This window comes from Apodemus sylvaticus, chromosome 23 (genome assembly GCF_947179515.1).
Source record: "Apodemus sylvaticus chromosome 23, mApoSyl1.1, whole genome shotgun sequence".
In the NCBI taxonomy this organism is placed as follows: domain Eukaryota; kingdom Metazoa; phylum Chordata; class Mammalia; order Rodentia; family Muridae; genus Apodemus; species Apodemus sylvaticus.
Genome location: NC_067494.1, coordinates 1519711 through 1534392, shown reverse-complemented (window position 1 = coordinate 1534392; position 14682 = coordinate 1519711). Strand labels below are relative to the sequence as shown.

The 14682-nt window shown below is 36.2% G+C and overlaps 1 protein-coding gene across 1 annotated transcript in view; it reads right to left on the bottom strand.

Annotated features, from left to right (window-relative positions):
* Window positions 1–14682, bottom strand: part of Nkain2 (sodium/potassium transporting ATPase interacting 2) — a 750666-nt gene that overhangs the window by 704558 nt on the left and 31426 nt on the right. Inside the window, exon 2 of the mRNA XM_052170051.1 lies at window positions 8371–8508. Coding sequence (XP_052026011.1) covers window positions 8371–8508 — 138 coding nt within the window. The remainder of the gene's footprint in view (window positions 1–8370; window positions 8509–14682) is intronic.

Genomic DNA, 14682 nt, shown 5'->3' with positions numbered 1-14682 from the left:
AAATAATTTACTAAAAGTAGAAGATAACTATTTAAGAAAGTAACCTGAAAGTATCACTATAAAATAAGTGATACTAGTGAAGGAAAGATGGGTGATGACTAGGAAACATTAGTAGAATAACATATTCAAATTAAAGCCTAATGAAGCAAACATGAAACTAAATGTCACAAATAAAAATACCTATAATTCTAAATAAGTGAAGGTGAATATGAAAATATGGTCAAGACAGTTTACTAAGTACTAATAGCAATGATACAATTGAATACAAAGTACTGAACTCTTTATGTTTAATCTGAAAGACTTAACAGAAAATCTTGCTGGTTACATTTTCTTGGATAAGACAATGAATATAACATATTTATGAACATAATATTAAACAATAGTTTGAGGGGTTTTATATTTTAAAAAATATACCCATTAAAAATAAGAGAACTATGAATTTTTATGGGAACAAATAAAACAAGAAAGCTGTGACATTTGTCAGAGGTGAGAGCATTAGGAGTTCAGGCTAGTCTTAGCTAAGTCCAAAGCAAGCCAGAACTTTTAGGATGCTTGAGATAATGTGGAGAAAGAGGAATACTCCACCACTGCTGGTGGGATTGCAAGCTGGTAAAACCACTCTGGAAATTAGTTTGGCATTTCCTCAGAAAATTGGACATAGTACTACCTGAGGATCCAGCTATACCCCTCCTGGGCATATACCCAGAAGATGGTGCAACATGTAATAAGGACACATGTTCTACTATGTTCATAACAGCCTTATTTATAATAAGCAGAAGCTGGAAAGAACCTTGATGTTCCTCAACAGAGGAATGGATCCATTTACACAATGGAGTACTACACAGCTATTAAAAACAATAAAGTCATGAAATTCTTAGGCAAATAACCGGAGCTAGAAAATATCCTGAGTGAGGTAACTCAACCACAAAAGGAAACACATGGCATGCGCACACTGATAAGTGGATATTAGCCCAAAAGCTCAGAATAGCCAAGAGACAACTCACAGATCATATAAAGCTCAAGAAGAAGGAAGACCAAAGTGTGGATACTTCTGTCCTTCTTAGAAGGGGGATCAAAATACCCATGGCTCATAGCCAACCAATAGACTGAGTATAGGGTCCCCAATGGAGCAGCTAGAGAAAGGACCTAAGGAGCTAAAGTGGTTTATTGCCCCATAAGAGGAAAAATAATATGAACCAACCAGAAGACCAAGAGCTCCCAGGGCCTGAACCACCAACCAAAGAGTTCACATGGCTCCAGCTGCATATGTAGCAGATGATGGCCTTTTCAGACATCAGTGAGAGAATAGGACATTGGTACTCTGAAGGCTCCATGTCCCAGTGTAGGGGAATTCCAGGTCAGAAACATTGGAAAGGTATCAGATAGGGGAATTTAAGAGGGGCAATGAAAAAAGGGGATACCATTTGAAATATAAATATAGCAAATATCTAATAAAAAAACCACTGAGTGAAGTATCCAGCAATGCAGTTCTGAAAGGTCTCCTCTTCAAGTCTCAGAAAAGAAATTAAAGTTCACAATATAGTTATAAGCAAATAGTTCAATAAAATGACATGCACGATAATAAAATTAGAATAAAAATGTAACATATAATAGCTTTGCAAAGTAGTGGCATATATTGTTAAGTTTTAATTAAATGCTCTCTAATTTTAAGGACTTTGAGAATGTACGCATTTTATTTTTACACTTTCTTGTGTTGCTTCTTTTTACTTAGATACAATCAACTTTCATTTGTCATTCCCAGGCTTGTTACTAGAATTTCCATTTTCTTATGTATTCATTTATAAAGTTGGAATGGTTTAGTAATATATTTTATAATATGCAACACAGGTAAATATAAATAAAATAGTTTTAAATGTTAATTTCTGAGAACTTATTCAATGAAATCCTCATCACTTCCACAAATTCTTAAATCTCTGATATGTCCATTTCCAAATTTCATGTCTTTTTTAAATAGACTAAGTACAGCTGGTGCTAGCTATGGGTGCATATACATAAGGCTCTTTCTAGAATATAGGAAACTTACAAATTTGCACATCCACAGATGAAGGATTGTTCCTACTTTAGACACTCTCCGATGTAGATGCCTCCATCAATTAGAAATTGAGACCCTGCCTTCTAAATAGTTCTTTCTATATATTTAGTCCTGTTGTACTCAAATCCTGGGTCAGAGACCCATCTTCTGTAATGGGTAGTGTCACTGGAGAAATGCCTAACAAGTCAAAGTGCCAATAATAATAATCTGAGTGCTTGGGTCCAAAGAATGATTAGAAGCAGAAAGAAGGTAAAATTAGAGACTGGGGAGAGATTGTGAAATGATGTTTGTTGTATATGACATGTTCATTTCACTTATGAATTCACAACCACTGTGGTTTTCTTTATATGATTTATATGGAATCAAGTTAGAAGAAACACGAGCACAGATAGGGCAAAGAAAATAGTTTTGGTACCACATAGAAAATGATATTGTAAAGACACATTCCAAATGAACCAAAGGTTCATCTGAAATAATTTAACAATAAAAATATAGGACACAGGATTATATCAATATTTAACTTTTTTATATAATTTTATTTTCTCCTGAAGATAAAAACAGTTTTGATGATGATGATGATGATAATGATAATCATGATCATGATGATTCTTATGAGTATATATTTGTTGTCCATATATTATCTCATACTCAATAGTGCTTAGATTTTGATCTTTTCAGTGAAGAATCCACATTGCCTAGAAGGCAGAATATTATGTAGCAATGTGTGGACAATAAGAAAATAAATTGACACATGTGTGAATGAATAAGTGTATGATACTTTAGAGCTAGACAAGACCTCAACCTTTGTAAAATGGGTACAATCAGTGAGTTTTAAACTCAGACATGTAAGGGCTTTTTAAAAATCAGACTAGAATAATATGACGTTTAATGCCTGACTCCTCCACTGCTGGTGGGATTGCAAGCTGGCACAACCACTCTGGAAATCAATTTGGTGGTTTCTCAAAAAACTGGGCATGGCACTTCCGGAGGACCCTGCTATACCACTCTTGGGCATATACCCAGAGGATTCCTCCAACATTCAATAAGGACACATGCTCCACTATGCTCATAGCAGCCTTATTTATAATAGCCAGAAGCTGGAAAGATCCCAGATGTCCCTCAATGGAGGAATGGATACAGAAAATGTGGTATACAGTGAAATACCACTCAGAAATTAAAAACAATGAATTCATGAAATTCTTAGACAAATGGTTGGTACTGGAAAATATCATCCTAAGTGAGGTAACCCATTCACAAAAGAACACACATGGAATGCAGTCACTGATGAGTGGATATTAGCCCAGAAGCTCTGAATACCCAAGACACAATTAACATATCAAATCATTTCCAAGAAGAAGGAAGGAGAGGGCCCTGGTCCTGGAAAGTCTTGATGCAGCAAGTAGGGGATTACCAGGAGAGAGAAGTGGGAGGGAGTTGATCATCGGGGAATGGGTGATGGGAAGAGGGCTTATGGGACTTAAGAGGAGGGGAGAACCCGGGAAAGGGGAAATCATCTGGAATGATTGAATAAAGAAAGAATATAGAAAATTTAAAAAAGAGGGAAAATGGAATTGAATTTTAATAAATTCATCCTTAAATTGTTAAAAAATGCAACCCTACTATTACTGTGTCCTTACATATCTGTGGTTTCACTTCCATTCATCTGCATTTCTTATAGTTATAATCATCCAAAAATATTAAGTAACAACTGGTATATAGGAATACTACCATTCCCATGCATGCAAGACTCTATGTGTACTTTAGAAATAAACAATATATTAGTGATTACAACCACATCCAGGCTGATTTGTATAACTCTGGGTATAGCCCTCCAATGGAAGACAATTCCTAATCTATTGGCAGTCATTCAACAACAATGACAACAACAACAACAACAACAATAAAGAATGGATGCACACCCCTCCCAAACCAAAGCAAGACACCTCTACACAGGTAGCTAGTGAGCTACAAAAGCACTGCCATGTTTGTTTTCTACAAAGCCAACAAAGTCATGTTTGTTTTCTACCAGACAACAAACCATTGTCCCATGAAGATAGACTCTGAATATCTGCTGCAGTTAATTCTGAGTTACAGATTTTACTCAAACTTTTTGGTATAATTACAATTAATAACATAATACAACTTATAATGTTATCTAGCTCCAAGGCATACCAAACAATACAGTGTTATAGAATAATTGGAGATTTACTACTAAAATATATTAAGACCACTACCACACACTAATTAATGCACACAAATTTAAAGTTTAAATTTAAAAAATGAAATGAGATACTCTTACATATTTAGTACAAATAATACACCAAATATATTAATAAAGATGATTTTAGAAGCCATGAAAATGGTTCAATGGATGAAACCTGTTGCTAAGACTGATGACCAGAGTTCAGTCCCCAGTGAAATGGATCTCAGAAACCCATAAAAGAATACTGGATTCTTCCATTGCTTTTGCTTGTACACTAAGACTCTATGGTAAGACCTTATTCTTGAAGACAACATGTGCTTTGTTCACAGGACATGGGATCAAACTGACATTAACCTTGAATCTTCTTTTTTACTATGTTGGGGTAGCTTTTGTAGTGTTAGAAGGTGATAGTCAGGCTGCTGGGGAAGAAAAGCCACAGCCACACTTAGTAGCTATGAATGTTACAAGCTATGTGATAACCAGTCAGGCAAGATTTAGACATCTGTGTAATACTTAGAGTGTGCTATGATGGTAACCAGCTGCTTTCTGATTTTATTTAGGGTCTTCACTACAAGCCATATCTTATGTTAACTGTTAACTGAGCCATGAGCTGTGGCTAAGGAAGAGCAATCATGCTGCTAAATAGGCATAATATCACTCTGTCCTCTATCTATCTTTATACTCAGAGACTACTGCAGCTCTTAATTTTCATCAGAGAAACATCTTTTGTAGTAGTTAGTAAGTAATTTGGAGACATAAGTGGGATGATTGTCCACTGTATGTCACAAGCTGCCCTTTCAAAGAAAAAGCAGAAAGAATATCAATCAATAAATTCAATGGAAAATATGTAAGGCATATTGAAAAATAAACAGAATTAATGAGAAATGAAAAAGCCACAAATTATGACTCATCTTCATCTATATTAAAATGGTGGTAGGAAGGTAGGTCTCTACTACGTATTGTATAATGACAGCACATGCCAAGAATCTCAACCCTAAGATTGAGATAGAATGATCAATCATAAAGCTGAGGTTTGTATTGCCTTTAGATTGCAAGACACAATATAGACCTACACCAATGAAAAAAATAGCATGCAAAAAGCACACATGATTCAAAACATAGAATATAGAGATTTAAAGAGGATTAGAAAATGGTTTTGGCTTACTCCAAACCTAATTTTATGAGCTCCTTTAAAAATTTACAAAAATTATATTTTACTTTAGAAAATAGTTATTAACTACACATACATAGAGTTTTTTAAACTTCATTGCAAAATTAAAAAGTGACTTAAAAGAAGCATTTAAATTGTCTAAATGTAATAATTATGAGTAACACATACTAAAAATCTTAGTCACTAATGTGAGTGACTCACATTAGCACAAAAGTACACATTTCTTTGAGAATAAACTGCATTAACAATGTTGCATTAGTATATTTATTTAGCACTACAAGCCAAACTCATTAAACATGTATTTTTTGTTCTTCTCCTAGGCCTATGGGAAAACACTTATTTTCACAGTGGCTTCATATTTATATTGTTAACTTGATTCTTTTTTAAGACGTTTTACCACTAACCTCTAATGATTGTCTGGAACATAGGAAGCATATATTTTCAATGTTTTGGCTATGGTAAGTTTTCTTCTAGAAACCTTCGTTTTGTAATTTGTCTTTGTAGATATTTGTTTGTTTTATAAAAGCAAGGAAGTACTTGAACACAGAATAATAGCTTTTCAAAATAACCTCAAGAAGTGCACTCCTTTTTTTAAGGGAGGAAACATCATTACAAGTATTTTGTTCTCACCAAAAAAAAGTAATCATTTAATAAAGGTTTACTAGTTGAGTGCATTTTGCATTTAGTTATTAAACACAAATCCCACTGCCAAATGTTGGCTCTATGAGTTTTTGGTCATGGAGGCACCAGACACAACCAAATATATACATGCTATAGCCATTGCTCTTGGTTGCCTAAAAAAATTGCCCATAAAACTATATTTGTACAGATACTATTTTTTTTTTGCTATAGGACACAGAAAAATAAACCAGGTGCTCTCTTTCCTGGTGAGCATTCATTGTGCTAGCGAATACAATACTGGCTTCTGGTAGAGGAGAGTCAACATAGACTTAGTAGATGTAGGCTAGGCATGTGCAGTGCTGAATTGGCAGATGGGTTCTCCTCACTGGTACAAGCATGGCATAGTTACATCAGCTTTCTTACTGAATATGGGTCACACTGCACATGGAGTGATGCATCCCTAATCTTGTAAACCTGGCCAAATGCCACTGGCTAGGCCACTCATGAATAGTAGGAGGAATACTACTAGCATTGTTTTGCTAAAAGTACATGTTGCTAACATACCTCCTAATAATTTATGTTTGTATCAATAGATGGGCAATGCTCTCAGCATTGGTCAGAAAAGCTTCTGTTTGACGTATGCAGAAGTTACCTCAGTTATTCAAAACTAAATAACTGCTGAGAGTAAATGGCTGTTAAGTACTCAGCCCTGAACAGGACATTGATATTACCAACTCCTAGACCAAAAAATACAAGAGAGAGAAAGTGAATGTGAGAGGAGGGGGGAGGGAAAAGTGTTACGAAAGGTGTTTTCTGTGATTGATACAATCACTGAATTCATGAACTCTTGGAAGCTGCAATTATCTGTAGCCAGTCTCTACATGTTTGACCTGTTCAATAGTTTTTCTTTCATGAGGCACTACTCCTTCTTGAGAATTTATAAGAATTTAACAGTTTGCTAAAGATAAGGAATCATTTTCCTACATGTGGTGGTATAGTCACTGGTAAGTTTCCTAAGCTCTCATGTATGATCATGCAAATAACCCTAATTAAACTCACTGGCATGGGCACACACCCACACACAATGCATACACACACACACACAGACACACACACACACACACATACACCAAGAAAAAAATGGAAGAAATTCAGCTGGACAGGGATACAATGAAAACAATGGACATGAAACTAATGAAAATAGTCTATATATTTGTATGAAATTGTCAAATGGACAAGACTATCATAACTTAAACATAGAAAATTTTTGCCCTTCAATAGATATTTAAGGGCAAAAAAAACCCCAGCTTTTAGGAGATGTAGATCACTACCTAGCTTCACATATAACATGTCCTTTCTCAGAGCATGCTCCTGGATTTATGGACTATGGACTTCTCTAGATTCTTGAGCAAGGCACTGAATCCACTGAATCCGTCTTTCACTATGTTCTCATCTCAGTTCTAGTGAGCTGCATCTGTACTCAGGAGTACAGAACAGGCCAATCTAGGGCACCCTTTATGAGAAACAAGTTTTCTGAAACTTGAAAAGTCCTGGTGATATGGACTCAAGGAGGTGCTCTTTGGATGTACTAACATAGATACTGCGACAAGCTATTTTAACATTTAAAAAAATCGTTATACATTTATCCTTTGTCAAAAATAGAAAAGGAAGAAAAAGGTTAAACTTGGGAAATAACCCACATTAATGAAGAGTGATACCTAAAGTCTGAGGCATATTCAAAGTTAAAAAAAATGCTGTTAGGGTTCCCATAGCAACTGAAACAGTTGAATTTCACTTTTCTGTGACATAAGTTTAACTTGAATTGGAATGCAAAATACATCCTCTGAGTCAAAATGAGAATTATGGGAAACACAGAGACAATGTTCCAGAATATACTAGTTTCCAACTAATTCAATTACTGTCCCTAAAGTACATTGAAATTTTCACATCAATAGTTCATTTGTTTGCAGTGACTTTAAGCTATGCATATTTAAGTTTTGAAATAAAATTAGTTAAACTGAGAAAACAATCTTACTATATTTTCTTAATTCAGAGGCCAAAAGTTGGCAATTTAGAATAATAGAATCATGGTTCTGTTTGTGATTATAAGAAAACATTTGCCCAATGTACAATCAATGAATAAACAGCATGGCTATAATGATTATCAAACTTAATTGATATTGGTGTAGTTTGAAACTGTGAAAGTCAACATATGATTATGCTATCCTTAAAATGGAGATATACTTAATTTGTAGGACTTCTGTAGCTTGCACATTTTTTCTTCAGTTCAGTAAAATAGATAAATGCAGGAAAGATACTTACTCCTGTTACATAACGAGGTCTATATTGAATAGTTCCAAACAAACCAAGGATGACGATGATAATATGTACAAAATTTGCTAGGATAGGTGCCCACTGATATCCAAGGAAATCAAATATTTGCCTCTCCAGCACACAAACCTAAAATAGAAAAAGAAGACAGGATAGGTCAGCAGAAATGAGAGATCTCACACAGTTAAGTTGAAAGAATCACTGTGCCATTATAAATTGTAAGTATAACTCTACTATTGTATGTGGTATTTTTAACAGTGAGAATGGCATGTTCATGTATATTGCATAGGAACAGCATCTGCGTATTCACAGATAGTGCTTTTCACGGGGTGATTCTAGGGAAACACTAAGGACTGCTTATAAGATGTCATCTGCACAGTCATAAAGATTTATATTGTTATGAGTGACATTAAACACTTGAAGTTGTCAACCAAAGGTATGCAAGTCCCCATTCAGGGCTTGCTGGGTTCTCTTCAAACATCACACTGTGAGTTGGGGGTTGATACGGAGGAAAAATACGAAAGTCCGTGAGCTGCTAGAATTCTGTATGAAAATACACAGCCAAATAGGCCACATGACTCCTTTCTTCTCCAAGTGTCTGACCCTTTACTGAAAAGTGAACTTCAGCAGACAGGATTGACCTTTCCAGTCCATACACTGTAGAGCTATAAATCAGTTTTCATTATGCAGACAATGTAAAATAAAGGTCAAAAATAAAAATATGAATGCCAAATAGAAAACAAAAATCAGTCATCATTGTTCTAAACACAAAACAGTTTATCTCAGGGTTGTTTTCATTTGCATTTCCCTAATGGCTAATGATGTTGAGCATTTCTTAAGGTGCTTCTCGGCCATCCGAATTTCTTCAGGTGAAAATTCTTTGTTTAGGTCTGTACCCCATTTTTAATAGGGTTATTTGGTTCCCTGGGGTCTAACTTCTTGAGTTCTTTGTATATATTGGATATTAGCCCTCTATCGAATGTAGGATTGGTGAAGATCTTTTCCCAATTTGTTGGTTGCCATTTTGTCCTTTTGACGGTGTCCTTTGCCTTACAGAAATTTTGTAATTTTATGAGATCCCATTTGTCAATTCTTGATTTTAGAGCATAAGCTATTGGTGTTCTGTTCAGGAACTTTTCCCCTGTGCCTATGTCCTAAAACTCAGGAGACAGCAGGTGTTAGCGAGGATGTGGAGAAAGAGGAACTCTCCTTCACTGCTGGTGGGATTGTAAGATGGTACAACCACTATGGAAATCAGTCTGGCGGTTCCTAAGAAAACTGGACATGACACTTCTGGAGGACCCTGCTATACCTCTCCTGGGCATATGCCCAGGGGACTCCCCAGCATGCAATAATGACACATACTCCACTATGTTCATAGCAGCCTTATTTATAATAGCCAGAAGCTGGAAAGAACCCAGATATCCCTCAGTGGAGGAATGGATACAGAAACTGTGGTATATATACACAATGGAGTACTATTCAGCAATTAAAAATAATGAATTCATGAATTTTTCAGGCAAATGGATGGAACTGGAAAATATCATCCTAAGTGAGGTAACGCAACCACAAAAGAATACACATGGAATGCAATCATTGATAAGTGGATATTAATTAGCCCTGAAGCTCTGAATACTGGAGATACAATTAGCATATCAAATGATTCCCATGAAGAAGGAAGAAGAGGGGCCTAATCCTGGAAAGGCTTGATCCAGCATTGTAGGGGAGAACCAGGACAGAGAAAAGGGAGGGGGATAGATAGGAGAATGGATGGAGAGAAGAGGACTTATGGGACATATGGGGAGGGGGGAACTGGGAAAGGGGAAAGCTTTTGGACTGTAAATAAAGAATATAGAAAAATATATATATATATATATAAACAGTTTATCTTATTTTTAAGTCTGTTTGCAATTAAGACAAAAATTTTAAGCAATAAGAAGATATTAAATGAAGACAACAAAGTAACAACAACAATCTGTCAGTCGCCCTGAAATTTCATTTTTCACTAGATAATAAAATATAAACTGCTGGGAAATCCTTCCTTAGAATTAACAAAAGAAGCAGCCTCTTGGATTTATTCCTGCCTGCCCCCAGATGGACTGATAGTAAGTGTATTGTTCAGAAAAACACATCACAAATGATTTCAATAATCCACACTAGAACTCAGAAAAATTCAGCCATGATTTCAAAGAAAATGGAGGTTTTAAAACCCTTTGTTTTACTAATATCATTGTGCTTTCATGAGCGTTGTCTTCGGCAGGAAATACTGTATTTAAGATAAACATATTTGGGGCCAGTGAAATGGCTCAGCAGGTCAAAGTGCTTATTGTGCAAGATTGATTATTTCAGTTCAATCCATAGAACCCACAATGGAAGCAGAAAACTGTCTCCCATGAATTGTCTTCTGACTTCTACACACATGCAGTGGCTCACATTTGACACAGATGTGTGTCCACTGATATCTACCTTCAATAATGCATATTTTAATTATAGCATAATTACATTATTTCTTTCTTCTCTTTTCTCCTTCTCACCCCTCCAATGTGCCTCTGCCCTTTCTCTCCTCTATCTCAAATTAATGCATAGACTCTGTTTTTATAAATATGTATAAACACATATATACTTAAATACATACATACAATCTGTTCAGTCCATATAATGTAACCCATATGCATTTTTTATCTAAAACTCACACATATGGCCTGGTTTGAAGACTTCTTGAGTGAGCATCATTCCCACTTCAGTGTTTTAGCTAAGCATCAGAGTTCCTCTCTAGGACTTGAGAGAAGAAATTCCCAAAAGCTCTTTGCATAATATCACCATTGCCTGAAGCAAAGCCGCAACTGTGAAATGACTGTAATTATTACAAACTCAACCTAAACAGATCATTGTCACTGCATATTTGTAGGGTTAGATGTAGAACGAGAAAAAGAAAGAGAAAAGGAAGAGGAGATAAGATGAAGGGAAATGGTGATGGTGAATGATTTTTGTTCCCTTGTATGTGCTAAATCCATCATAGCACCAGATATAGCAATACATATTCTGATTGGCTAATGATGACGGAATGTTTGTAGGGCTTGAATGTAACAGCTACATAAACATTGACCTGGTACTAGGAAGGTGAGACATTCTTTCATCTATTTTGAGTATTCAGCAAGATAAGTGAGATTTATCTATAACACAGGGCAATGCTGGATGAGAACCGTGTACCTGAATAAATAGTACCAAGGATTAAGTAGTTCTCTTGACAGAACTTCTAACCATGCATATGAAAGCTCACTTATACATTGAGCTTCCATTGTTTTTGCCTATAAGTAAACACCAATGAAAACAACAGCAAAATCAAAAACAAAAACAAAACAAACAAACAAAACTCTGAAGTCTCTGTATTTTGAGCATCACAACTGTGAGGACACAGCAGGGGAAAAGCATTGAACATATCAATCAAGCAGTGGGAACTTTCTGAAAAAATGTACCAATTACACAAGAAGATAACAGTGCTATCATTAATTATAAAAGCACATAGACAAAAATGTACTTGCTAAGTTTGCAAGGCTAAACTAATAGTTTCTGTGTCATGAGATTATGAAGACAGAATATGCTTATAAATGATGTTGCGTGTACATGCGTGCACACACACACACGTCTATCATTTTCCCTTCTTCTACTGTATTTAGTAAACAGCTTTGTCATTGTGCTGTAGTCTAAAACTATACCGAAGAATAGGAGCCATTCGTTGAGTCTAAGAATAGTGACAATTTTTAAACATAGCTCAGTTTTTCCTCAGATTTCCTTCCATCAGGAAGAGTGATAAATATAAGCGTAGGTTATTGTACACATACCCTCTTTTGCATCTTGGAAAAATACATGCCACTCCTTATCCATGTGCAAATTCAAAGACAGAATTCTGATTCTCAGATTTTGTACATGGAGAGTTCTAAGATGCCAAATGTCTGACCTTCCTGAGGTCACAACAAGAGCTTTTGAAACCAAGTACAAAGAATAGCATCTGTAATTCAGGAGCTGGAGCACTGGAAAGGAGAAAATCCTGGATACTCGCTAGCCAGCCATCTAGCAAAATCAGCAAGTCCCAGTTCAAGTAGAAGAGTCATTGAGAAAGGCATCCAACATAGACTTCTGGCCTACACACCCACCCACCCACCCACCCACACACACACACACACACACACACACACCACACTTATACACATACTACACCCACACACATATGCATGGTATAAACACACATGCACACTCAGGGTGTCCTTGTATGGAATACTGATGATAGAAAACATACTGTTTCATTCCTTCTTTTCTTTTGGAATAGTACAAAGAACTTTGATCCATAATTTCAGTTTGTGACATTATCTTATCATTGGTGATGGCAAAACTCATGATTTGCTTTTTTTTATTTATTCATTCTTTTAATGCATTCTTAGTAGTAATGCATTCTGCTTTTACCCACAGAGGTTTTCAAATGCATTTACCTTATGTCCATCAAATCATCTGATATATAAATGCAAGGAACTGACCTTGAAAAGATATAGTAATATTGTTTATGCCCCTGCCTTATTTTCACATACTATATCTAACACAAAAAACTTTTGTAAATGTGCCTTTCGTATACATAAATTTTGTTCATCTATTTATCTTCTACACAGTATCATTATGCCATTACATAATACCATTAACTGTCATTAATACTTTGGTCCACAAATTATGTTGCCCCATTACTACTGTTATAGATTTTTAATTTTTTATTCCATATATTCTTTCTATATTATTTACTTACAAAATGATTTCCCCTTTCCTTAATCCCCCCTCCCTGAAAATTCCATAAGCCCTCTTCCCTCTCCCTGTTCCCCCATCAACCCCTTGCCAATTCCCTGTTCTAGTATTCCCCTACACTGCTGCACTGAGCCTTTTCAGAACCAGGGGCCACTCCTTCATTCTTCTAGGATATAAACCCTCTGTCAGATGTAGTGTTGGTAAAGATCTTTTCCCAATGTGTGGGTTGCGGTTTTGTCCTTTTGGCATATCAATGGAATAGGATTGAAGATTCAGAAATGAATCCACACACCTATGGCCACTTGATCTTTGACAAAGGAGCTGAAAACACCCAGTGTAAAAAAGATAGCCTTTTCAACAAATGGTGCTGGTTCAACTGGAGGTCAGCATGCAGAAGAATGCGAGTTGATCCATCCTTATCTCCTTGTATTAAGCTCAACTCCAAGTGGGTCAAGGTCCTCCACATAAAACCAGGCACACTGAAACTAATAGAAAAGAAACTGGGAAAGTCCCTTGAGGATATGGGCACAGGGGAAATGTTCCTGAACAGAACACCAATAACTTATATTCTAAGATTAAGAATTGACAAATGGGACCTCATAAAATTACACAGTTTCTGTAAGCAAAGGACACCATCAAAAGGAAAAATCAGCAACCAACAAATTGGGAAAAGATCTTCACCAACCCTACATCTGACAGAGGGCTAATATTCAATATATACAAGGAACTCAAGAAGTTAGACCCCAGAAAACCAAATAACCCTATTAAAAATGGGGTACAGAGCTAAACAATGAATTTTCACCTGAAGAACTTCAGGTGGCTGAGAAGCATCTTTAAAATGTTCAGCATCATTAGTCATTAGAGAAATGCAAATCTAAACAACCCTGAGATTTCACCTCATGCCAGTCAGAATGGCTAAGATTAAAAACTCAGGAGACAGCAGGTGTTGGCAAGGATGTGGAGAAAGAGGAACACTCCTCCACTGCTGATGGGATTGCAAGCTTGTACTACCACTCTGGAAATCAGTCTGGCAGTTCCTCTGAAAACTGGGCACGTCACTTCTGGAGGACCCTGCTATACCACTCCTGGGCATATGCCCAGAGGATTCCCCAGCATGTAATAAGGATACATGCTCTACTCTGTTCATAGCAGCTCTGTTTATAGTAGCCAAAAGCTCGAAAGAACCCAGGTATCCCTCAACAGAGGAATGGATACAAAAAATGTGATATATATATATACACAAAGGAGTACTATTCAGCCATTAGAAACAATGAATTCATGAAATTCTTAGACAAATGGATGGAGCTGGAGAACATCATACTAAGTGTGGTAACCCAGTCTCAAAAGATCAATCATGGTATGCACTCACTGATAAGCGGATATTAGCCTAAAAGTGTGGAATACCCAAGACATAATCCACATGTCAAATGATGCCCAAGAAGAAGGGAGGAGTGGCCCCTGGTTCTGGAAAGGCTCAGTGCAGCAGTATAGGGCAATACCAGAACAGGGAAGTGG